General features: G+C 41.4%; 2 protein-coding genes across 11 annotated transcripts in view; one reads left to right on the forward strand and one right to left on the reverse strand.

Moving 5' to 3' along the window:
* Positions 1-18,007, forward strand: part of rbbp8 (retinoblastoma binding protein 8) — a 47,239-nt gene extending 29,232 nt beyond the window's left edge. For all 6 annotated transcript variants that reach the window (XM_061237608.1, XM_061237612.1, XM_061237613.1 and 3 more), the window contains exons 15-19: positions 476-619; positions 8,766-8,835; positions 9,298-9,388; positions 16,718-16,859; positions 16,987-18,007. In XM_061237608.1, coding sequence (XP_061093592.1) covers positions 476-619; positions 8,766-8,835; positions 9,298-9,388; positions 16,718-16,859; positions 16,987-17,084 — 545 coding nt within the window. In that variant the 3' untranslated portion in view covers positions 17,085-18,007. The remainder of the gene's footprint in view (positions 1-475; positions 620-8,765; positions 8,836-9,297; positions 9,389-16,717; positions 16,860-16,986) is intronic.
* A 1,578-nt stretch (positions 18,008-19,585) lies between these two features.
* LOC133125897 (transmembrane protein 241) overlaps positions 19,586-24,015 on the reverse strand; it is a 32,650-nt gene continuing 28,220 nt past the window's right edge. For 4 of the 5 annotated variants that reach the window (XM_061237616.1, XM_061237615.1, XM_061237617.1 and 1 more), the window contains 2 exons: positions 23,790-23,854; positions 19,586-21,701 (listed from right to left, as the gene is read on the reverse strand). In XM_061237616.1, coding sequence (XP_061093600.1) covers positions 21,635-21,701; positions 23,790-23,854 — 132 coding nt within the window. In that variant the 3' untranslated portion in view covers positions 19,586-21,634. Of the gene's footprint in view, positions 21,702-23,789; positions 23,855-24,015 lie in introns of those variants that run through there. The other variant, XR_009708483.1, reaches the window with a different exon arrangement.

A 24,015-nucleotide genomic window follows, 5' to 3' on the forward strand; every position in this document is an offset into this window, starting at 1 on the left:
TGCCAGGGCACATTAGCTGTACATAGCTCCACATTTTAAATGTCCCTAACCCTGCCCCCAGAGCCCAATTCCTGCATTGCTCCAGGGGAGGATTGTCTCCTGCTTAGTCTAATCAACTGTATGTCACTCTGGATAAGAGCGTCTGCCAAATGCCATTAATGTACTGTACTATTTTAGTGGCTGTTACAATACAATTTGAGTGCTGACCACTCAAGAAAACAAAACCAAACCGATTAAGACCTTTCTCTGAAATGCAAAGATCATGAGATGGCTTCTCATAAGCAGATTTGTGAAATTCTCCTTTGACTTGTGACTGTCATATGCATCAATAATGCTTATGTGGGACAGCAAGAGCATGGCCACCAAACAACTTAGACATCCTGTGGTATTTTCTTAAGTTCCACTCAGTGGGGGAATGTTATTGTTGTTGATCATTATTGAATGCATACTTTTCTTTTCTTTTTTCTCTTCCCAGGTCTTGGTCAAAAAGCCAATGACAGCCTGGCAGAGATCTTTGATAAAACTGCCTATGGAGAGTATGAGTCATGCCCACAGGATGAGGGTTCTGACCTGGAGCAGGATAACCCCTACAAAGAAGAGGACGGTGAACTTCTGGACCGTAAGTAATTTCTGTGTGCCTCTTTGGTCAGTGAATGCTCTCTATTAATATTGGGCATATATGTACTGTGGCCATTTTATTTAGTGAACCTTTGTAAGTACTGGACACTGGATAGGAACATCTTTTGCAGCCATAACTGAGTTCTTCACAGTATGGATTTGACAAGGTGCTGGAAACATTCCTTTTGGATTTTGGTCCATGCTGACTCAATAAGTTTTGTGCAGATTTTTTTGGCTGCACCTCATCCCAAAGGTACTCTATTGTATTGAGATATGGGCACTGTACAAGTTAATGGAGTAAATAATAATTGTAAATAATCTCATGAACTGGCTTTAAGTGACATGGTGAAGTATCAAGGGATGCATATGGTCGGTAATGATGCTTCGGAAAACTAGCTTTCAAATGATACTTAATTGGGTCTAATGTATGCCATGAAAACATTCCCCCACCAGTTGTAAAGGACAAAAAAATTTCACCTCCAGGCATATTATTGCGGTTTACAGCTATCGACAAGCTACAGTAGTGAGCAATCTGGCCATTTCAGGGGGTTTAAAATGCAAACACCGCAGGGAATTGAATGCTACAGTATTATAGTTATCAAATAATTTCTGTAGCTGTTGGTTGACTTATGGCTTATTGTAACGTTATGTCATTTCTTAAGGTTCACAGAGGATCCGTGTTTATTCGTTTACATGCAAATTCAAACTATCGGCAAACTGAATGTCGCCTTTCCACTATGCGGTATCTACAGTAGTGTGCAGTGATGATTATACACCACCATGTTTGTCTAAAAGGGGTCCTAATATATTACTACTTGAAACATTTTTGGTGAAAATGTATTGAACAATGCTATTGTAGGTAATGAGAACAAAAATTCCCACAATTACATTGGGGTAAAAGTATGGCAAATAAACAGATACTGAAAACATTCTTTTCTTTTTTCTTTTCTTTTTTTTTAGAAAAATTTACTTTTTTTACATTTGCATGTTTGAAGGCTCATTCCATGTTTGTTGATGCTAAGCAATTTGTTTAAACTAGTTTGAAGCAACATTATTCTGCAAAATTACTTCTGATGGCCAGTTGTTCCAGTATTTAAGGTAACGCCATGTGTCACCATGTTAAACGCACTGTAATATGCTGACCGGGCTGAGAAAAAGTAGTGCAGGAGTGCACAACAAGGGCTGTTCCATTTCAGGATTTTGTGCCAACTTCTGGTCTTAATTATTTAATTGATTCAATCATCTTGTCCGACGTGTTTGAGAACCGGCATTAAGGCTCGTCTCAATTTTGCCAGAAAAGATCTTGATGTTCCCCAAGACTTTTGGGAAAATACTCTCTTGACACTCTACGGTCTGACGAGACAAAAATTGAACTTTTTAGAAGGTGTGTGTCCCATTACATCTGGCATAAAAGTAACACCGCATTTCAGAAAAAGAACATCATACCAACAGTAAAATATGGTGGTGGTAGTGTGATGGTCCGGGGCTGTTTTGCTGCTTCAGGACCTGGAAGACTTGCTGTGATAAATGGAACCATGAATTCTGCTGTCTACCAAAAAATCCTGAAGGAGAATGTCCGGCCATCTGTTCGTGACGAAACGAACTTGGGTTCAGCAGCAGGACAATGATCCAAAACACACCAGCAAGTCCACCTCTGAATGGCTGAAGAAAAACAAAATGGACTTTGGAGTGGCCTAGTCAAAGTCCTGACCTGAATCCTATTGAGATGCTGTGGCATGACCTTAAAAAGGCGGTTCATGCTCGAAAACCCTCCAGTGTGGCTGAATTACAACAATTCTGCAAAGATGAGTGGGCCAAAATTCCTCCACAGCGCTGTAAGAGACTCATTGCAAGTTATCGCAAACGCTTGATTGCAGTTGTTGCTGCTAAGGGTGGCCCAACCAGTTACTACATTACATTACATTGCGTGGCATTTAGCAGACGCTCTTATCCAGAGCGACGTACAACAAAGTGCAAATCAAACACAAGAACAAGTGCAAAAGTGGACCTAAGAGGACAGTACTGTTCCGAGTCCTAGTGTAAACATACAGAAATTCAGAACCCTTGTACAATCAACTTTCAAACTAGCATACCACAGCTGGCAGCTAGAATACAACAATACAACAGCCAATAAAAACAACAATACCTATACAAGTAACGATATCTATACATAAGTGCCATTATGGTCTAAGGCTAATCACGGTGATTGTGAGTTGGGGAGGGAAAGGTGTAGCCTGAAGAGATGGGTCTTCAGTCTGCGCTTGAAGGAGGTCAGAGACTCTGCCGTTCTGACATCCACCAGGAGGTCATTCCACCATCGTGGGACCAGGACAGACAGCAGTCGTGAGCGTGAAGTGCAGGTGTGGCGAGGGGGAGGCGCCAGATGGCACAAAGTGGCAGAACGGAGGGGTCTTGTTGGTGTATAGGTCTTGATGAGGGATTGAATATACACAGGGGCTGATCCTTTAACTGCCTGGTATGCGAGCACCAAAGTTTTAAATTTGATGCGAGCCATAACAGGCAGCCAGTGGAGGTTGCTGAGCAGGGGGGTGACGTGAATGTCTGGGAACATTGAATACCAGACGGGCTGCAGCATTCTGGATGAGTTGTAGGGGTCTGATGGCAGATGCTGGAAGGCCAGCCAGCAGAGAATTGCAATAGTCCAGGCGGGACAGGACCATTGCTTGAACAAGGAGCTGAGTGGAGCAGGTGGTGAGAGAGGGTCGGATTCTCCGGATGTTGTACAGGAAGAACCTGCACGCCCGGGTCACCGTAGCAATGTTCTTGGAGAAGGATAGCCTGTTGTCCATCACCACTCCAAGGTTTCTTGCACTAGGAGATGAGGTCACCGTGGTATCCCCTAGTGAGATGGAGAAATCAGAGAAGGGAGAGGTTAAAGCAGGGATGAAGATCACCTCCGTCTTACCTGGGTTGAGCTTTAGATGGTGGTTGCCCATCCAGCTCTGGATGTCTCTCAGGCAGGCAGAGATATAGGTAGAGACCTGTGTGTCTGATGGGGGGAAGGAGAGAAAGAATTGGGTGTCATCGGCATAACAATGATAGGAGAAGCCATGAGCAGAGATAACGGGGCCAAGGGATCTCGTGTAGATGGAGAAGAGGAGGGGTCCGAGGACTGAGCCCTGGGGGACTCCTGTAACAAGGGGGCGAGGGGTTGACACTCCTCCTGCCCAGGACACCTGGGAGGACCGGCCAGAGAGATAAGATTGGATCCACTCTGTGCCACAGATCCCTGTAGATGCCAGGGAACCTAAGAGGATGGAGTGGTTGGAAGTTTGTTGGGAAGTAATTTATTTTGGCAGTGGTGATAGCGGAGGAGAATTCCGCCAGGAGAGACTGGTAGGAAGACAGGTCTGATGGGTCTTTTGATTCCACTTCCTCTCAGCTGCACGAAGGTCAGAAACCCATGGGCTGGGAGGGGAGGATCGAGCAGGCCGGGAGACAAGAGGACAGAGAGAGTCAAGGGCTGAGGAGAGAGGAAAGCAGGGTGGAAGATGCGGAATCAGTGGGTAGTTTGGAGAAGGATTCAAGAGGAGGGAGGGAAGCGGTGACTCTGGGGGCAAGGGAGGAGGGTGATAGAGAGCTGAGGTTACATCGGACAGAAACAGTGGGGGTGAGAGAAGGGGAGGGAGGCAGAGGGGCTAGGGGGATGGAGAAGGAAATTAAGTGGTGATCGGACTTGTGTAAGGGGGTAACAGTGGGGTTAGAAGAGCAGCAATTCCTCAGAAAGATCAGGTCGAGAAGGTTTCCAGCCTTGTGAGTTGGGGGGGGGAGTGCTGCAGAGAGAGGTCAAAGGAGTGAAGTAGTGGTAAGAGGGCAGCAGACTGGGAGGCTTCCAGGTGGATGTTGAAATCTCCCAGGAGGATAAGTGGGGTGCCATCCTCAGGGAATGAGCGGAGATGAGTGTCAAGCTCATCAAGGAAACTTCCCAAGGCACCCGGAGGACGATAAACAACGACAATATAAAGTTTAACAGGGTGAGTAATTGAGACAGCGTGGCATTCAAAGGTGGATAGGGATAGGTCAGTGTGGGAAATCGCAGAGAATTTCCACGAAGGGGAGATCAGCAAGCCAGTGCCACCTCCACGGCCAGAGGGCCGGGGGGTGTGTGAGAAGGAGAAGGATGATGAGAGGGCAGCGGGGGTGGCAGTGTTCTCTGGTGTAATCCAGGTCTCTGTGAGGGCAAGGAACTGTAGGGACAGGAGGGAGGCATAACCAGTAATGAAGTCAGCCTTCTGTGTGGCAGACTGGCAGTTCCATAGCCCCCCTGCAACTGTGAAGTTGTCACAGGGGGTCAGTGAGGGGTAGCAGAGGTTGGTTGGGTTCCGTCGCCGTGGAGGGCCACGTCGCTGGAAGCGCGTTCTGAAGGGGAGAGAGCAGACCGTAATGGGGTGCTGACACACCATACCATTCCAAAATGGGAGGGAGCGACGCTAGTGTCGCTCTGAGCACGCCTATATAAACTGCTAATTACTAATGCAAACTAGCGATCTAAAAATGATCCTAACAATTGCAGCGTCCAAAGTATCTAACTGATTCTGATCACCTAATCAGAATAACAGAACCGAGCGAAACTGCCGGCGGCTGGTGAAAAACACACAAGATTTGCTAACTAATAACAGAAAATGTAACACACCTGGTCTAACTAACGCAGTAATTTGACAACAAATCTACAACTGCTGATAGACTAACAAGGTTTCCTTTTTACCTACTGCTCACACGCAAAAAACACAGAAACAATACTTAAGTTCCCTGGAGGTCTTCAAGTACACACGTCTAGTGGAAAAAATGCACTTCTCTGCCGAATTGCAAACAATTCCACTGTTATATAGTGTCGCTCTGAGCACGCCTATATAGACGGCTAATTACTAATGCAAACTAGCGATCTAAAAATTATCCTAACAATTGCAGCGTCCAAAGCATCTAACTGATTCTGATCACCTAATCAGAATCACAGAACCGAGCGAAACTGCCAGCGGCTATTAGTTTGAGACTGATGTGCACCGTTTGGAAGACACAGTCCATCCCATCAGCATGGTGCAGAGCCTTAACCACAGCTAAACGTGCCAAATCAGATCTGCACATTGTCTGGCTGGACCTGGCAAATGCATATGGCTCTGTCCCACATCAGCTCATCTCCTTTGCTCTCTACTTCTTCCACATCCCAACTTGCATCCAAAATCTGGTATCCAGCTACTTCGGCAACTTCTACATCTGCTCCACATCGCAGGAAGCCACGTCAGGCTGGCAGCAACTCCAAAAAGGCATAGCGATAGGTTGTTCGATCTCACCCATCCTATTTACAGCAGCCTTCGAAATCATCCTGATCGGAGGGAGACAGATGGTCAGAGGAGTCAGAAGTCAGTCAGGACAGCGCCTGCCGGCCATTAGAGGTTACATGGATGACATCACAACTCTCCTGCAGACAGCTGCTTGCACCAACAGGCTCTTGAGAAGGCTTGAAGAACTCCTCACTTGGGCGAGGATGGAATTCAAGCCAACAAAATCTCGGAGCTTATCAATCCGGAAAGGAAGAAGCGATAACACCTCCTTCTCGGTCAAAGGGGAAAAGATCCCCCTTCTTGCAGAGCAGCTAGTGAGAAGCCTTGGAAGGGAGTACACAGCCGACCTGTCAGACAAACACATGGCTTCGTCTGTCATGGCGCAGCTCTCAGAAGGCCTGGGAAAGATGGACCGAAGCCACCTTCCTGGGAAGTTTAAAGTCTGATGCTATCAGTTCACCTTGTACCAACGGCTGATGTGGCCACTAAAGCTGAGCGAAATCTCCTCAACAGCAGTTACGAAGATGGACTCTAAGGCAAATAACTACATCCGCAAGTGGCTAGGTCTCCCCCGGTGTCTCTCCACTGCAGGCCTCTTCGGGAGAAACACACTCCATCTGCCATTGAGATCGCTCAGCCTGGGATACAAGCAGGAGAAGGTTAGGCTCATCCTTGAGCTGAAAGACTCAGCCGACCCAGTCATGCAAGACGCGGAGGTCCCGGTTCGAACAGGGCGAAAGTGGAAGGCTGACCAAGCAGTTGCACAAGCCGTCAGCCAATTGAAGCATCGGGAGATAGTTGGGTGGTTGCAGCCAGGCAAGACTGGGCTCGGATGGGGACCAGCCCCCAAGCTGTGGTCTTGGGGCCTCTAGAAAGGAGAGGTAAGAGTTGATGGTTTCGGAGGTGAACAGGCTGGAGGAGGAGACCTACAAGATCTCAGCTGTTAGCCAATAGCAGCAGGGAAGGTGGAATACCTGGGAAGCTGTTACCAACAGGGCCATAACATGGGCCGACATGTGGAAGATCCCGCAGGCAAGGCTGAGCTTCCTCATTAGGTCCACGTATGACACCCTCCCAAGTCCCAGAAACCCCATTTGTGGTTTGGCACCGAAACAAGCTGCCATCTCTGTGATGCACAGAACCCCACCCTGCGGCACATACTAACAGGTTGCAAAGTAGCTCTGAACCGGTACCGATGGCGCCACGACCGGGTTTTGCGAAAACTGGCTGAGATCCTGGAAGTACACAGAAGCGAGGCAAACATGATCAGTCCATCAAGCTCCCAACCACGGATCAACTTCATCAGGCAGGGAACAGGGGCGCAGAACACCAGCCAGAAGCAATGGTCTGTCCTGACACATGGAGGAGACTTGGACAGGCAGCTCCAGTTCCCTCAGGAGATCAGTGCAACTTCCCTAAGACCAGACATCATCCTCAACCTCTGCAAGAACAGTGATCATGGCTGAACTCACTGTGCCATGGGAGGAAGGCATGGAAGCAGCCTACGAGAGGAAGAAGGAAAAGTACAGTGAGCTGGCTGCAGAATGCACAGAAGCCGGGTGGAGGGCGTCCACCTACCCGGTAGAAGTTGGCTGCAGAGGCTTCACTGGAAAGTCATTACAGCAATTCCTGAAGACTCTCGGAATCACCGGGCTCAAGCAGAGGAAGGCTCTCAAGGAGCTGGCTGAGGAGGCAGAGCAAGGGAGTTTTTGGATTTGGCTCAGAAGGAAAGACCCAAAGTGGGAACGGGGAGGATCGTAAGGCCAGCTGCAGGGGGCGGTAGGGAGACGTCCCTATCGCTGCCCCACCACCTGGAGTTGTTCTGGGATTAAAGGGGCGAAACATCTGTGAAGGGTGGCTCCCAGCTGACGACCCTGCAGCTGGCCCAATGGCACCGGCGGAGGTGCGTCAGGCAGCAATGCTTTGCAAGTAGAGATACTTGTGCTTCAAACTGATTAGGTTTAGGGGGCAATCACTTTTTCACACAGGGCCATGTAGGTTTGGATTTTTTTTCTCCCTTAATAAAAACCTTCATTTAAAAACTGCATTTTGTGTTTACTTGTGTTGTCTTTGACTAATATTTAAATTCGTTTGATCTGAAACATTTAAGTGTGACAAACATGCAAAAAAAATAACTACCACTGTACATACTGTAGCCTATACTGTATATCTACTTCTATACTTTTATCCAGAATGACATACAGTAGGCCTATTATGAATGAGATCGCAATATACACTCTACAATATACACTTTAATGCAGGATCTATCAATCATTCTTTCAACATCGCTTGTCCACAATGTGTCGGTACGTAGCACACAGTTTTTCAAATAGTGTGATCCATAAAATAGTGTATCCATAACACAGAAATGGTGCAATGTAGCAGTATAAGTAGTTGGCAAGCTCGATGCCATTGTAGTAGACCGAGAAATAGCATTGAGATTGGTTTTCAAATGGATATAAAGATATTTAGGTGCATTTGCTAACGAATGCAAACATATAGTGGGCTCACTTTAATAAAAACATCCTTTATACACTCAGCAGGCACTTTATAAGGTATTTTGTAGACTTCTACTGCTGTTGCCTGTCCACTTAGTTATGATGCGTTGTGTGTTCAGAGATGCTCTTCTGCATCCCACTGTTGTAATATGTGGTTATTTGCGTTACTGTCAGCTTTGACCAGTCTGGCCATTCTCCTCTGACGTGGAATAAAGTAAAAATGTTCCTAATAAAGTACTTGGCGAGTGCATAATAAAAAATTTAAAATAAATTGTACCATAGTTGCACTCTCATAGAACCCCCAAGGTACCTGTCCCATTTAATGTTTGTTTTCTGCTTCTCATATCAGTGTCTGAAGAGGAAGGACAGTCCCTTCCAACTCAGGCTGTAGTAAAGCCTCAAGCAAATCACAATAAAAGGTGAGTGTTGCACACTTTGTGTGTTTACAGTGAGCACTTTATTAGGTATTTATTAGACTTTATTATTTTTATTTTTTATTTTTTCTGCTGCAGTAGCTTATCTTCTTGGAGGTTTGAGGCATTGGCATCTGAGATGCTCAAACCACCCTGTCTGGCACCAGTAATCATTCCACAGTCAAAGTCACTTAGATCACATTTCTTCCCCATTCTGACATTTGGTCTGAAAAACAGCTGAACCTATTGATCATGTCTGCATGCTTTGCTGCATTTAGTTGCTGCCACATGATTGGCTGATTACATATGGTGTACAGGTCTACCTAATATAAAGTGATCACTACATGTATGTGTGTATGTGTATGATACTTGTATGATTCATGGGTGTGATATCTGTTCATTATCATATTATCATATACATCACATCAGAGTTATCACATGCAGTTGGCCTGTCCTTTTTCTCACCAGGACAAATGCATCCTTTGCTCACATGGAGGTTGTGCGCAATAAAGAGGAGAGGAAAAAATTAAAGGGCCATACCTGCAAGGAGTGTGAAATTGTAAGTCAGAACTAAACAGATTTTATGTACATGTAAATGTGTCAAGAGGAACATTTTTATTGGACTACAGGACTGAAGTCTTAAGCAGTCTTGATGTTTCTTTTTCCCTTTGGTTGCCTTTAAAAAAAAAAAAAAAAAAAAAAACAATTTAGATTTTGAAAAGCATGTTTTACATATGAATACATCATTGGTAAAATAAAATACAGTTTTGACACAAGGATTTAATGGTGTAGTCAGCCTATTTCTCACTTTGTGTATTTGAATGTTATGATGTCTGCTATACATTTCATACATGCAGTCCCCTCCAAGTATTGGAACAGCAAGGCCAATTCTCATTTTTCTACTACACTGAATACATTTAGGACTGAGATAAAAAGATTACCACAAGAATTTCACCTAGATGTGTTAAACTACTTGGATCAGAGTATTTATGTAACCAAGTAAATAAGAATATTTGGTAGCATATATCCCTGGCTTTCTTCTTTTGTGATGCTTTTCCAGGCTTTTACTGCAGCCTATTTCTGGTGATTGACTTGGCCAGTGTAAAACCTTCCACATATTTTCCATAATGAAGTCCTTTGTTGTGTTGGCAGTGTGTTTAAGGTCATTGCCTTGCTGCATATTGAAGTTTCTCCCAATTAGTTTGGACGTATTTCTCCGTAAGTCTTCTGAATTCATCCTGCTGCTACCATCATGAGTTACATCATCAATAAAGAATAGTGAGCCCACTCCAGAAGCGCAGCCATGCAAGCCCAAGCCATGACACTTCCTCCACCGTACTTCACAGATGAGCTCATATGTTTTGAATCATGAGCAGATCCCTTCTTTATCTACTGTAAGGGTAATTTTCTTAATTGATTCTTAATTGTATGTGTTAACAAAGACAATCATGTAACCTTTTATTTTTAATCCTTATTACCATTAGACCACTTTCTGACTTAAGTGCTTACTAGGAGTCTTTCTCTTCTGTCTCTCTCTCTGCAGACAGACAGCCTTTGACCTTAATGTCTCTGCTTCTCCTAGAAGGGGTGTAGCAACCAATAATGTAATAACGGCCAATAACGTAATACCTGCCAATAACGTAATAATTTTGGCCATTTTAAATGTAATAAAGCCAATAACGTAATAACTTGCCAATAATGTAATAAAGTTTTTGAGCCAATAACGTAATAACATTTTGCCAATAATGTAATAAGTTATTACGTTATTGGCTGGTTATTACATTATTGGCCTAGCATTAAAAAAATCCTTTGAAAATGTAATAACTGCAGCCGATAATACATAGATAGGACTGCATTTCTTGGAAATAAAATAGTTTTTTGCAGTTTTTGTGCAGTTTGCTCATCAAAAATAGATATAGTGGATGGTATAGTTGTCATATTCCTTCATCAAGGATACGTACTATGCAGCACTCTCTCTCCTTAATTATGGTTGTAAGAGCCAATTTGAGAATTATTTGTTGTACAAAATCTTTATTTAGAATATTGTTTATTTGCTTAGATATGTAAATTCATAATGTCATGTCAGTGTCTCTGTTGGATGTTGCATTGTCAAATGAATTTACCACATTTTTTTCTTGGAAAACATTTAATTAAAACTTTTTTCAAACATTTCTCAAGGAAATTGTTTAAACGATTCAGTCCTCACTTAAAACTGTATTTAAATAACTGGACTGGCACTATAATGGCACTTAACTCCAATATACAACATAGAACATGAACACTCATTTACAAATGTAAAAAAAAAAACTGAAGAGAGTTGAACTAAGGGGAAAACATCAACATAAAATTGCCATTACTTCTTCCAGTAAATGTCCTTAACTTTGTACTGCCCAAAAGCTACATTACTGAGAAGAATCCAGGCTTTCATCCATCGGCTGTCCTTGCCAAATAACTGTTTTATGTGTAAGCTTAGACCACTGTTGCGTCCAGCAGCCTTGTAGAGCTTCATAATACTAATGGAACAGTCATCTTCTTTGTCCAGTTCTAGGCTCTCTGCAAGTGCTTCTCTTATATATAGGTTTGGATGGAATGGAGCAGACAGTTCACGGAATAAGAGTGAGACTTGATTGAATGTCCCAAGCATTGACATATCTTGCTTGAGAGAAAATTCAATAATTATTGATAAGATCTCTGAAGGTAGGTATTGAACTCCAGGCTCATTGCCAGCATCCTCAACCATGTCAAGCAAAGGGTTAGCTATAGATTGAACATCAGCATTAGGTAGAAACCCCGGTTCAGGCTGAGACAGAAAGCCAGGTTCATCATCAGGCAAGGCAGGTTTGGCAACAGGCATAGAAGCAGGTTCGGCATCAGACAGAGCACCAAGTTCAGTGTCAGACAGAGGGGCAGATATGCATCTCTGCCTCTTGAATGGCCTGAATGTAAGTGGGAATAGGTCCATCTAAACTTAAACTTAAACTTACATAATGTTCCCCCTGCCCCTCAGCGAAATGTCCAAGAAACAAAAGAGGCAAGCTTTCACAGTAATCACCAGATGGTGATATTACAGAGGTAGCATCCAAACCAAGAGTCGACACAATAAGGAACTGAACATTAAAGATCTGGGATGCTCTCTGAAGAGTTAGGTGGTCACCATATGTGCCATGTTGTGCCATCCTCTTTAAATATCCCCCCCATGTCTCCTCAACATACTCCGAAAGGGGTGTTCCATCCACTCCATATGGATTAAATGTTAGGTTGGACACAATTTCTTCACGCAATGTTTCTGCAGAACGGAAAATTCCAATACTGGCCAATTGATCAGAAATAGCAGCAAACTGGCAGTTGCCATCAGGGATCGGGTCAAAGCGAATGTTCAGGTTTGATGATTCAAACTCCTCCAATCTGTCTTCATGTGTGTAAGGTATTCGCAGGTCCATTTGTTGAACTGATTTGGGCTGAGACTTTGAGCGCTGCCTTTCTTCTAGTCTTGTCACACTGGTCACATTAGAAACTGAGAACCACTTTTGTGTTGGAGTGGGGCTATTTGGCATTTGAAACTCAACCTTGTATTTGTGCAACTTAAGGTTTCTTGCCACAACGACACCTGGTATCACAAATTGTTTCTGTGAGACTCTGTGATGGCCACTCTTGACCCTGACCAACACATTATCATGTAGCCTATATATAGAGACTTTAAAATTCACAGATTGAGTCTGTCGGCGTATGCAGCGTTGTGTTGCTTTTTGTGCCCTTTCCCTGATCCTATTTCTTTCATCCTCAAACAAAAGCCTCTGCTTTTGGGTGGGCAGTGTTTTGTTGCCTGGTGGACAGTGTTCTTCAAGATCTTCTCGGGAAGAAGTTAAGCGATTGGATAATGCATGACTTTGTCTTCCATAATAAATCCGAAAAGGAGACATCCAACTCAAAACTTCCTTTGGGTCTTCATTCATTATCTTTGCATAAATTGGCAAATGCTTAACCCAGTTCACTCCTCCTTCTTGATATCGGACTAAGTCATACATTATTTTTTTCCTTAGGACACGGTGGCTTCTCTCCACTTTACCTTGGCTCTGGGGATGGTATGGAGAGCTCTGAATTATTTTTACTTGTAAGGACTCCATAAGTTTTTTTACAGCACCTTTGAACTCCTTCCCTTGGTCATGCTGTATGACTTTTGGTGGACCATGCTCATTGTAAATGTCTTCAAGGTGTCTAGCAATCTCCGCACTGTGTTTACCTTTCAGTGGTCTTAGCCATACATATCTACTGAACACATCTATTACAGTCAGGATGTACCTATATGTGACTTGGCCATACTTGACCCTCCATTTACCCATGTCAACAAGGTCTACCTGGTGTCGATCTTGAACTGCTTTGGCCGTGATAGATTTTGGTATGGGTTTGTTCCGGAATGTTGCCTTGTGGAGCTGGTAACATCTTGATCTGTCCAAGGTGTCTTTCACACTTGCTCGGCTGACTCCCAAGTACTGTTCCCTAAGGTATATGTTTAATTTTCTTACACCAGAGCCTTTTGTTTCATCAAGAGCCTTATTTACAACTGCAGAGATAGTTGACTTTCTGGGTACCAATTTTCCATCGAATGTAACTGACTGACCATCCTCACTGAGGGCATAATGCTGCCTATTCCGCCACAGTTGAATAAGTGCAGAGCGCTGGGTCCTGGATCTCTGTGCTACAGGAACATTAAATTCCCCCTTCAGTGCCTTGAGTATGACATCGTAGGTCTCATCAGACATTTGTCTGTGTCCATGTCCTCTGCATTCCAAAATGATGAAGGAGAGGATAAAGATTGTTTGTAAAATACCTGCAATGGTATTCAAGACATTTATTACATTATTGGCAAGTTATTCCCTTTTCAACTCTAAACAGAGGATAATATGACCTGCAAACCTACAAAAGAGAGTTTTAAATAAAGTATACAATGCACAGGCTTAATGTACTGTTAAAGTTGATATTTCATAGTAAAGCATGCTGATGAGCTCAGTAGGTTGGTACACATTGTTTACTAAGCTTTTATTTTGTCACATTTCATTTTTACATCAGGTTTAGCTAACACCATTTAATTCCTTATCCTACACTGCCACCTCGAATAATAGTGGAAAAAATCATAACCTACATTGATATAAACCTCAGCTCCTTCAGCTGTCTTATTATCGCAGAAATTTCCGTGCAACACTACACAACAACTTATACAAAAGAATGCAACTGCAACAATATCTACTGAGATATAAATCTATACCAGTGGTCTCCAACCCTGGTCCTGGAGAGCTACTGGGTCTGCTGGTTTTCGTTCTTACCCTACAAGTAACTATAATCAACTGCTCTAATTTAATTAATTAACTCACCTCACCTGGTTACCTGGGTCTCAACAGGTGCTGATTTTAAGGTGAAAACTAAAACCAGCAGACCCAGTAGCTCTCCAGGACCAGGGTTGGAGACCCCTGATCTATACCTATACAACTGTGTATGTATCATGCTAGCAATTTTCTTATGGTTAGACTAGCTATTTGTGTGTTAACTTAAATGTTTCTCAATTATATAAGAATGTATGAACAAGGATTCCATTAAATTAAGGGTGTTAACTGTAGTAAATCAGATAATTTTTTACCTTTCAACATGTTTGAAGTAAGGAAGTTTGCAGACAACTAAGGAAAGTCTAATCAGTCTAGTCAGTCACATGACTTCGCTACCTTGACATGAATTAGCTACTCCATTTGCCATCTAGTGGTCAAATGCGGGTGCTGCAAAAGAGAATATTTTCTACATGTTCTCTCCCCAGAAAATAAAACCCAATCAACTCATAATTGCTCCTCTAAGCCATCCTGCATAGGGGGTGTGAGGGTGTCTGTGTGTCACTTTCTACTCAGAAAATAGAAAAATGATACATATATTACATTATCGGTTACATTTTCACCTAACACTGAGCAAACACATGTAGGTCACATGACCACTGTTCTCTTCCTGAATTCTAGCACATTCCACTAAGTGATCTAACTACCAAATACACTTCACAGTAATGAATAAAATACTATTCCTCCATACATGAAATTATGAATTTACATATCTAAGCAAATAAAAAATATTCTAAATAAAGAAGGAATATGACAACTATACCATTCACTATATCTATTTTTGATGAGCAAACTGCACAAAAACTGCTAAAAAATATTTTATTTCCAAGAAATGCAGTCCTATCTATGTATTATTACATTATCGGCTGCAGTTATTACATTTTCAAAGGATTTTTTTAATGCTAGGCCAATAACGTAATAACCAGCCAATAACGTAATAACTTATTACGTTATTGGCAAAATGTTATTACGTTATTGGCTCAAAAACTTTATTACATTATTGGCAAGTTATTACGTTATTGGCTTTATTACATTTAAAATGGCCAAAATTATTACGTTATTGGCAGGTATTACGTTATTGGCCGTTATTACATTATTGGTTGCTACAAGGGGGTAGCTAGCTCATTCTGGTCTTGCAGCAAGGTCAACAAGGGGTAATCAGAAGACAAAATACTGATTAATGTTGGTGGCCAGCTTTGTGTCTTTTTCTTTTGGTAAAGCCCCCCCTTCTGAAAAAGTGTGTATGGAGTCTTACTATGTCTGATTCAAATCAGAAATCCGGTCAGCTTTCTCACTTTCTGTTATTTCTTTGCAAATAAATATGTAAGTTAAACTCAAGTATAGCTGTTTTTTACTGGGATCCGTTTCATCAGATGATGCTTACCTGTGAAATGTTAAAAAGGGCATTTTTCCCTAACATCCACACTTTGGCCATACCATCACTTTGGTTCATCTTGGTCTCATCAGTCCATAAAACTTTGTTCCAGAATTTTTGTGGCTCATCTCTGTACTTCTTTGCAAACTGTAATCTCGCCTTCCGATTCTCACTACTGATGAGTGGTTTGCATCTTGTGGTATAGCCTCTATATTTCTGCTCTCTAAGTCTTCTTTGAACAGTTGAGATTCCTTCACCCCTGCCCTGTGGAGATTGTTTGTGATGGCTCTGACCTATGTTTTAGGGGGGGGGGTTTGTGTTCTCATACAGGCTAAAACAAAGAGTAGACATTCAGAACTATTTATTCTTTAACCACTCCATATAGAAACCTGTTCTAAGTTGTTTAACAAATCTAGATTCGGATCTGTCATCTCATGTACATCTTTTGTAGTGTAGTGGTTAAGGTAAATGACTGGGACACGCAAGGTCGGTAGTTCTAATCCCGGTGTAGCCACAATAAGATCCGCACAGCCGTTGGGCCCTTGAGCAAGGCCCTTAACCCTGCATTGCTCCAGGGGAGGATCGTCTCCTGCTTAGTCTAATCAACTGTACGTCGCTCTGGATAAGAGCGTCTGCCAAATGCCAATAATTTCATGTAATGTAAAAGCTCAATTGTCTTCAGTGTATAGCGAAAACAAAGGAATTGACCTTGCTGTTCCTTTTGGAGGGGGCTGTAAATCTGTATATCTAATCTTTCGGTCAGGCTAAGCTTTTCATCCTTTTGATACTTACTATAGACCTCTCCTGAGTGCCAAATAAATTTCTAGTGGTTATAGATAGGCACACAAAAACATATTCTTCAGGCTAGCATAAGAATGTGCACATTAACCACATATTATTATTCTTTTTATTACAAATCTAAAATTGTGGAGTACATGGCCAAATAAAGAAAATAAGTATGTCTTTGTCCCAGATATTATTGAGCTCTCTGTATATAATAATTCCATGACAAAAAAAATATTTTGCTAGCATCATCAGCATTTGTGTAAGTAATTGAACAATCTAGCATTCACACAGGAGTAAAGCTTCATGTATCATTATTCTCAAACTAACTTATGGTGTGTATATTTCATCTCAGTACTATGCAGATCTCCCAGAGTCTGAGCGGCAAAAGAAGCTGTCGGCCTGCTCCCGGCACCGATTCCGTTACATCCCCCCCTCTACCCCAGAGAACTTCTGGGAGGTGGGCTTCCCCTCTACTCAGATCTGCGTGCAGCGAGGTAGCTCAGGCAATGCTCTTCAACCTGCAATTTCAATTGGCACACTTTCACAGCTGCCCTGGATTGTACTGTTTCCATGTAAACACATGGATCTTACATAAATTAGATATTTCATTGCTTCCTCCAGGCTACATTAAAGAGGATAATGAACCGGACCTGCGTATGCGGAGGAGGAGACCGTACAATGCCATATTTTCTCCTAAAGGGAAGCAGCAGAAGCCGTAACCACCAGTTTCATCAGACATGCTGCTGCTTGCAGTCATGTCCCTTCCGGACTTTCCAAATCCCTTATTAGTAAAATGTCTCAAAACATCAGTCTAGATGTTCCATACATTTTGGTGTGTACACAAATTCAACAAACTGTCTCAGCATTGTTGAAGTAACTTGGTTCATCTTAAATTTCTGTGCAATTTCTGTGTGGTACTGTATGTGACTTTAAACTGTTGGGCTATTACTAAAAATTATTACTTGATATCATGCGCTTTGTCTGTTTGATGACATATTATGCTGGAAGCATGCTATTATGCTTGTACACTGAAGTCTCTGATTTTTACTTTGAGGCTTTGTACATCTGTAACCACTGAGTAACTGAAATGATAAAGTTTAATTGAGCACTTTTAATTAAAATGTCAATTTTTTTTGCAACCTTTGGTTACTGTAAAAGTAGTATTAACTTTTAAAACTATTTTTTATACACAATCATTCATTTTTTCCCTAATGAACAATATAGCTAAATCTTGAATAAATTCTTTCCGAGATATTTTCTTTTTGAAATTACATCATCCTCTGTTCATATTAACATTTATGCTGTAATAGATCTTTGTTAAAATGAATTGCAGCTTTTTGTGGGTTCAAGGCTGTAAAGAAGTGACTCGGGCAAACCAGAGGTTCCGCCTCTTAAAATAAACCAGAAGCAAAATAGATTTCCTTTAATCATTTAAAATAATTATTCCAGAAAACCAGGTGCTGGCTGCTATAGCGTCAGCTCACCTCGAACACTAAAATAACACGCCACCCTGGCATGAGTACGAGGGCAGTGATTGGAGGAAGGCGTGCTGGCAGTGAAGGGGTATGTTAACCAGGCTTAACCTTATATTTAAAGTGTTGATTCTTAAGATTCACGATAATTAAAGATTCATTTCCGGCCACATTTCTTCCGTGAAGTTGATGGTTCACCACTATCTTTCCATCTCCTTAATTGTTTTCTTGCTTGATGCAGGCCAATAATTTGACCCTTCTGAAACACAATAACATCCTTTCCATGACCATGGGATATGTCTTCCGACATGGTTAAGAAATTAGAAGCTAGTCACTGCATCAGTAAGGATTAAATAATTGTTGCCCTCTTAAACACTAATGACTGCAGTGATTATTCAATCATAGGCTCATAAGTATTTGCTTATTTAAATCCAAACAAGTGACCTTTCTTTTGGCCAGGTAGTGTATTTCTCTCAGTGCTCATTGCTACAACCTCAGCAGTTTATTTTGAGGACAGGCATATGCTCTCCAAAGCATGTGATTCCACATCACACCAAAGTTTATCAGGTCAGGCAGACACAGACATGCATTTAGTCAGAGGAAACCTAACCGGCAGATTTACAGGAGTCATTTGCATGATGAGATGCTGGAAAACCCACATATCCCTGGGATATGCTAGACCTTTGTGTTTCACCTTGGCTATACAGTCAGCGCTGGCACGGTCTAGATTTGATACTATTCAATGATTGAGTAGTACCATTGCAGGATGAGGCAAGGAGGTCCTGGGTTCAAATCCCCATCGGCCGGGGCCTCTGTGTGGAGTTTGCATGTTCTCCCCGTGTTTGTGTGGGTTTCCTCCGGGTACTCCGGTTTCCTCCCACAGTCCAAAGACATGCAGGTTAGGCTGATTAGAGAGTAAATTGCCCATGGGTATGAGTGTGTGAGTGAATGGTGCGTGTGCCCTGTGATGGACTGGCGACCTGTCCAGGGTGTATTCCTGCCTTTTGCCCAATGTATGCTGGGATAGGCTCCAGCCCCCCTGCGACCCTGTTCAGGATAAGCGTGTTACGATAATGAATGAATGTATTATATATACAATTAAGTTAATTCCCTGTACTCATTTTTGTTTTGCTCACCCTGCAGGCTTTGTTAAATGGGGCCTGGCAATGTGGCTCTTGGTGGTTTGTTTGCTTTGTACCTTAGATTAGATATGAGCCTACATTAAAATTTGCATGCATTTGCTAGAAAAATAAACTTCACTTTTGACTCGGGTATGGCCAAAACCAGGCTTCTTTTTTATTTCTTTTTATTTTATTTTCCTTTTTAGATCAGTAATCAATTTTGAGTGGCCCAAAGTCAGGCAGTCCTTGAGGTATTTGTCCACCCTGCCCCATTTTGAGAGAGAGCTAAAAAATAGCATAAAATGAATTGAATTTAATGTAGCTTGGCATACCACCGGTCTGCTTCTGACTTAGGCGGCTTGTTCGAAGGGGTTAAAATCTCTTAGCTGGAAATTAAACCTTCATAAGACTGTACCTGGTATGCGTTTCTTTTCCTGCCCACTTTTCCCAACATCCACTCCCTATCTCTCCCTTTCCCGTTCCCTTGTAGGTCCTCATCCCCAGCCAGGGGGGAAGGGGCCGTGTTTCCTGAGTAGCTTTCTCACATATGGGACTGGAAGTGCCACTGTGCAGTTTTGAGGTTAGTAGCATTGATTACTGTGGACTGAATGGAAAAGGAAACGGTAATTTCTGATTTCCTCATTTATTGTATATTTCTTACTGAATGCTTTCAGATATTTAGCTAAAATATACAAAGGGACCCTGAGTAAACACAAAACACATTTTTTAAACTACAAAAACACAATACTTTACAAATAAGAATGTAACATACAATTTCATAATCTTTGTGATAGGTCGTTATGGGTGCAGAAACCAGAAAGCTGTGATCTTAGAGGTGAATTTAAAGCAATTTGAGCTATATTTTATGAAATGCACCATATAAAGGTGCTATATAAATAAAGTTTATAATTATTATTTCGAAGTGTGTCCCTCCTAAAGCTCATGTCCACATTATGCAGCTTGTTGAACCCCCCAGACCTATATCCTGCCCTTAATCTCTCCAAACCCTCCAAAGCAGTGGCTGATGTGCCAGGTGAGAAACTAACAAGTGCTCAAAAAACTTCACAAACGACTTCTGTCAGACACACAAAGGATTGGCCAATTGTGACAAGTGATAACTCATTTTGTAGTTCTGATCTTCTAGTTTCACATCAAATAATGAAAATGATCTGCAATATGATACACCATTTACAGCACTGCGTGAATTATCAAACACCCATATCACCCAGTTAATCTTAACTGGTTGCGCCACCTTCAGCAGCAATAACTGCAAACACTTCCTGTAATTTCTTATGATAATATTGGAATAGTAGCCCACTTTTATTTGCATAACTGCTCTAATTCTAATTCTGTCATATGCATAGATTTCATATGATCAAATAAAATTCCACAAAAGATGAAAAAAAAATAATAAAGTTGCTGAAATAAAGTACAGTGCAAAAGTCTTAGGTACGCTATATACACACATTTGGTCTTAAATGTTGTTTTCTGCATTAGTGTGTCAGTAGAAATTCATTCATTTTCCTAAAATATATATTGTTTTGTATTTCATTAAATAAAAACATGTTGAGCAATAGACCTTTCTGATAATCCCACTCGTGGTCAGGTTTTTTTATCTGGAGAGTCTGCAGAGGAACTGTGGCAATGGATTCAAGGATTCAAAGACATGTTCTAAATATAAGTGGGTTATGTGTGGCTGATATTCTGTGAACCCCCACTTCCTATTTCCCCCACTACTGCACCCACACTCAATTCAGATGCACCCTTAGTGATGTTATTCTGGAACCGAGCCTGGTTAGAATATCCTGTTCAGTGTTAGTATACTGGCTCATCGTGGCCTGCTTTGTCAGAATTTATATAATTCATACCACTGAAATGCTTAAGTGTCTTTCAAGAGGTTTGTGATTTTCTCTAATGTGGACATTTCACATACTGTTCATAGGTGATCCAGGACATAAAGCGGGATATACTTATATATAATGTGTAAATACCATTGCTATACTTGTCAATTAGGTCATGGAAAATACACATTTATTGTGTGCTGATATGTGCGAGATTCATGTAAAAATATAGACAGTAACCTTTATAAAATGTCCCCATGCAACAGATGATTACACAATTGAGAGTACAGAAAAATGTACAAGAATGAGTGATTACATATTTAGGTTTGTGTACTTCAGTGTCACAGTGCTGTGACATGTCTGAAGAAAGCTGAAGCCAGTGTTTGATTAGTCGCAACTTTATTCGATTTCAAAATTCTCTTCAGGTAATCTGCACTTTGGTTTGAAATATTTCAGACGCAATTCGGTGAAAGGTCTTGTTAACCAGGAAAGTTTTTAAGAGGCTTTGATGATAATTATCTGTTAGCTGCCTGGCATTAGTCTATACCCTGTAAAATTGAAACCTGAAGAGGTATATTCATTATATTGCAAGGAAACCTCCAAGAAGTGCAACAAATCCTGAAACAAGTAATCAAGGACCTTTTTTTTCTTGCATAGTGCTGTCAGTAAATCAAGCAATCTCTAATCCTATATCTAGTGCAGTTAATGAAGGCTTTTGGTTTGTTTTGGTTTCAGCACTCCTCTGGTGCATTTGTTCCTCCATTGAATGTAACCACCTTTCCTGAGGTCTGTAAGTGGTGCATTTTTTTGGTGTTTTCTCCACATTGGCTTGAGCTCATCTCTCAGGACCTCTGCACTCTGAATACACCAGCATGGCTTCTCCACAGATGCTGATCAGGAGGCTGTGGGCAATGCAACAGCACTCATCAGTAACAGGCCTACTGTAGGCTACAGTGACTACAGACCAACACCACAAACAGTTCATACTTCAGACAGTGACTGCAAAGATAGACAGTCACACATGCGGCCTGAAGGATCAACATTCCAAAGTTTTATTCTTTGGTAAATAATTTTAAAATAAATATAAAAAGCACCCTAATACAGATATAGAGGTAATTAGTCATCTACTGGCATCTGAAAACAGTTACTTTCATGGTACATAGAAATGTAAAGATATACCATCAGCTTACATACATGTAAATTACATGGAATAAACTACTATTGTACATGGGCAGAGGGCAGCCATATTATCAATCATTAATAGTAAGAGTCTTGTCACATGTGCAGTGCAGTCTAAGTATTTGGGCAGCGCTACAATTTCTGTTCTTTTGGCTCTGTATTCCAGCAAATTAGATTTGAAAGGAAGAAACAATATGAGGTTAAAGTTCAGACTGTCAGCTTTAATTTGAGGGTATTTAGTCTTGAAGCTTTTGATTGCTTGGAATCTGTTATTGGCATTTGTCAACATAATAACTAAAGTTGTGCCAATGACATCATAAGCCTGAGAAATAAGAAAAAAATAGTCCAGAGATTAGGCCAAACAATTAACATCCCAAAACAAACAGTCTGGAACATCATTAAGAAGAAAGAGAGTACTTGCAAAGGACTTGCTCAGTAATTGTAAAGGAGCTGGTAGGCTAACAAAGACCTATGCAGTTAAAGACTGAAAACTCCTTGTCAAAATAAATTAAAAAAACCCAAACATCTGCCCGATAAATCAGAAACACTCCTCACAGGGCAGGTGTGGATGTGTCACTGACTACTCTCCACAGAAGACTTCACAAACGTATCTACAGAAACTACATCACAAGAGACAAACCACTAGATGGCTGCAAAAACACAATGGCCAGGTTACAGTACCTAAAAGAGCCTGCAGGCTTCTGAAGTGTACTAAGGCATCTTATCTGCTCAAGTTCAATCAAATTCCTCCAAACTCATTGGACGGTGCGTCATCCCACAGAAAGGCAGCGATCCCAAACATACAGCAATGGTTTCTTCTCAATGATGTTCCAAACAGTTTGTTTGTCAAAACATACAGTATTGACAAACGGCAATGACAGACACCAAAGGCAATCAAAAGACTAGAATTAAGACTAGATACTGAGGGCCAGATTTACTAAACGATTGCGACTTCTTTTCAGTTCTAACAACAGTCACTGTAAGGTCACAATATCTATGTGGGACTAAACGGTCGCAATTTAGGTATCTAATTAGCTATTATCACTTTCCTGTTGATGCATAGGTAACTATGTTCATACATATATATACCTGGAGCAAAGGTGCTAAAACAGGGTGGATATTATTTAAATTGGGCAAAATAAGTCTGATTTACTAACTTCTTTTCATTCAAATTTTTAGAAAAGAACTCCTGAAAAGAGGCGTTTTTTTTTGGTGCGCCAATATAGCCTATAGCTCACATGAATGATGGGTATTCACCTGTAGACTACACACATCCACAGCAGCATGGGTCTACTAATGTATCTTAACACTCAAGAAAGGAGAGAGGACTTAATTTTTTTCCACACCTGTTTCTTCAAATCTCTTATGTATTTTCAGATATCACATGAAATTATCTTAGGAAGGACACAATACTTCTACTGAAGTCAAATAGCAGTTTGTATAAAATTGCAGTTCTGAATTTAAACAACTGTTCTGCATATGCGTTCATTAGGGTATATAATTAATTTACCCATTAGAAGTTCTGGCATAGCTATTTCTTTCCCACCCGTTTTCCTTCTGCAGTGCCATTGCATTCCGTTGCTGTAATACGGCCTGAAGCAGCTACACCCATGAGGCTACTTATACTTCCTTTTCTGTAAATTTTATTTTTATTTTTCTTGTGGTAGCTCCATACCCATTTCTCAGTGTATTGTAATCTGCACATGTAAGCATTCCATATTTCCATGTTTTAAGGGTGTTACCTACTGCAAAAAATGCTTCGTAATGATTAACAGTCTTAGTAAATTGGTCGTTAATGTGTTTGTACTCACCAAAAAAGTGTTGGTATGTTCACAACAATGTCAAACACAAATGGTGACAAGCAAGCAGCCAGGACCTAGACAAAATTAACACAAAGCAACACCATCACAGGTCAAAGGACTCAAAGCGGCAACACTGGTGTAAAAAGAGATCTGCAATTGCATTAAATGTTCAATGGGAGTGCCATATCATTATGAAACTGGTGTCTTATCAACCTAGCAAGCTCTTTATTATCAC

The sequence above is a fragment of the Conger conger genome, chromosome 4 (assembly GCF_963514075.1).
Source record: "Conger conger chromosome 4, fConCon1.1, whole genome shotgun sequence".
In the NCBI taxonomy this organism is placed as follows: Eukaryota; Metazoa; Chordata; class Actinopteri; order Anguilliformes; family Congridae; genus Conger; species Conger conger.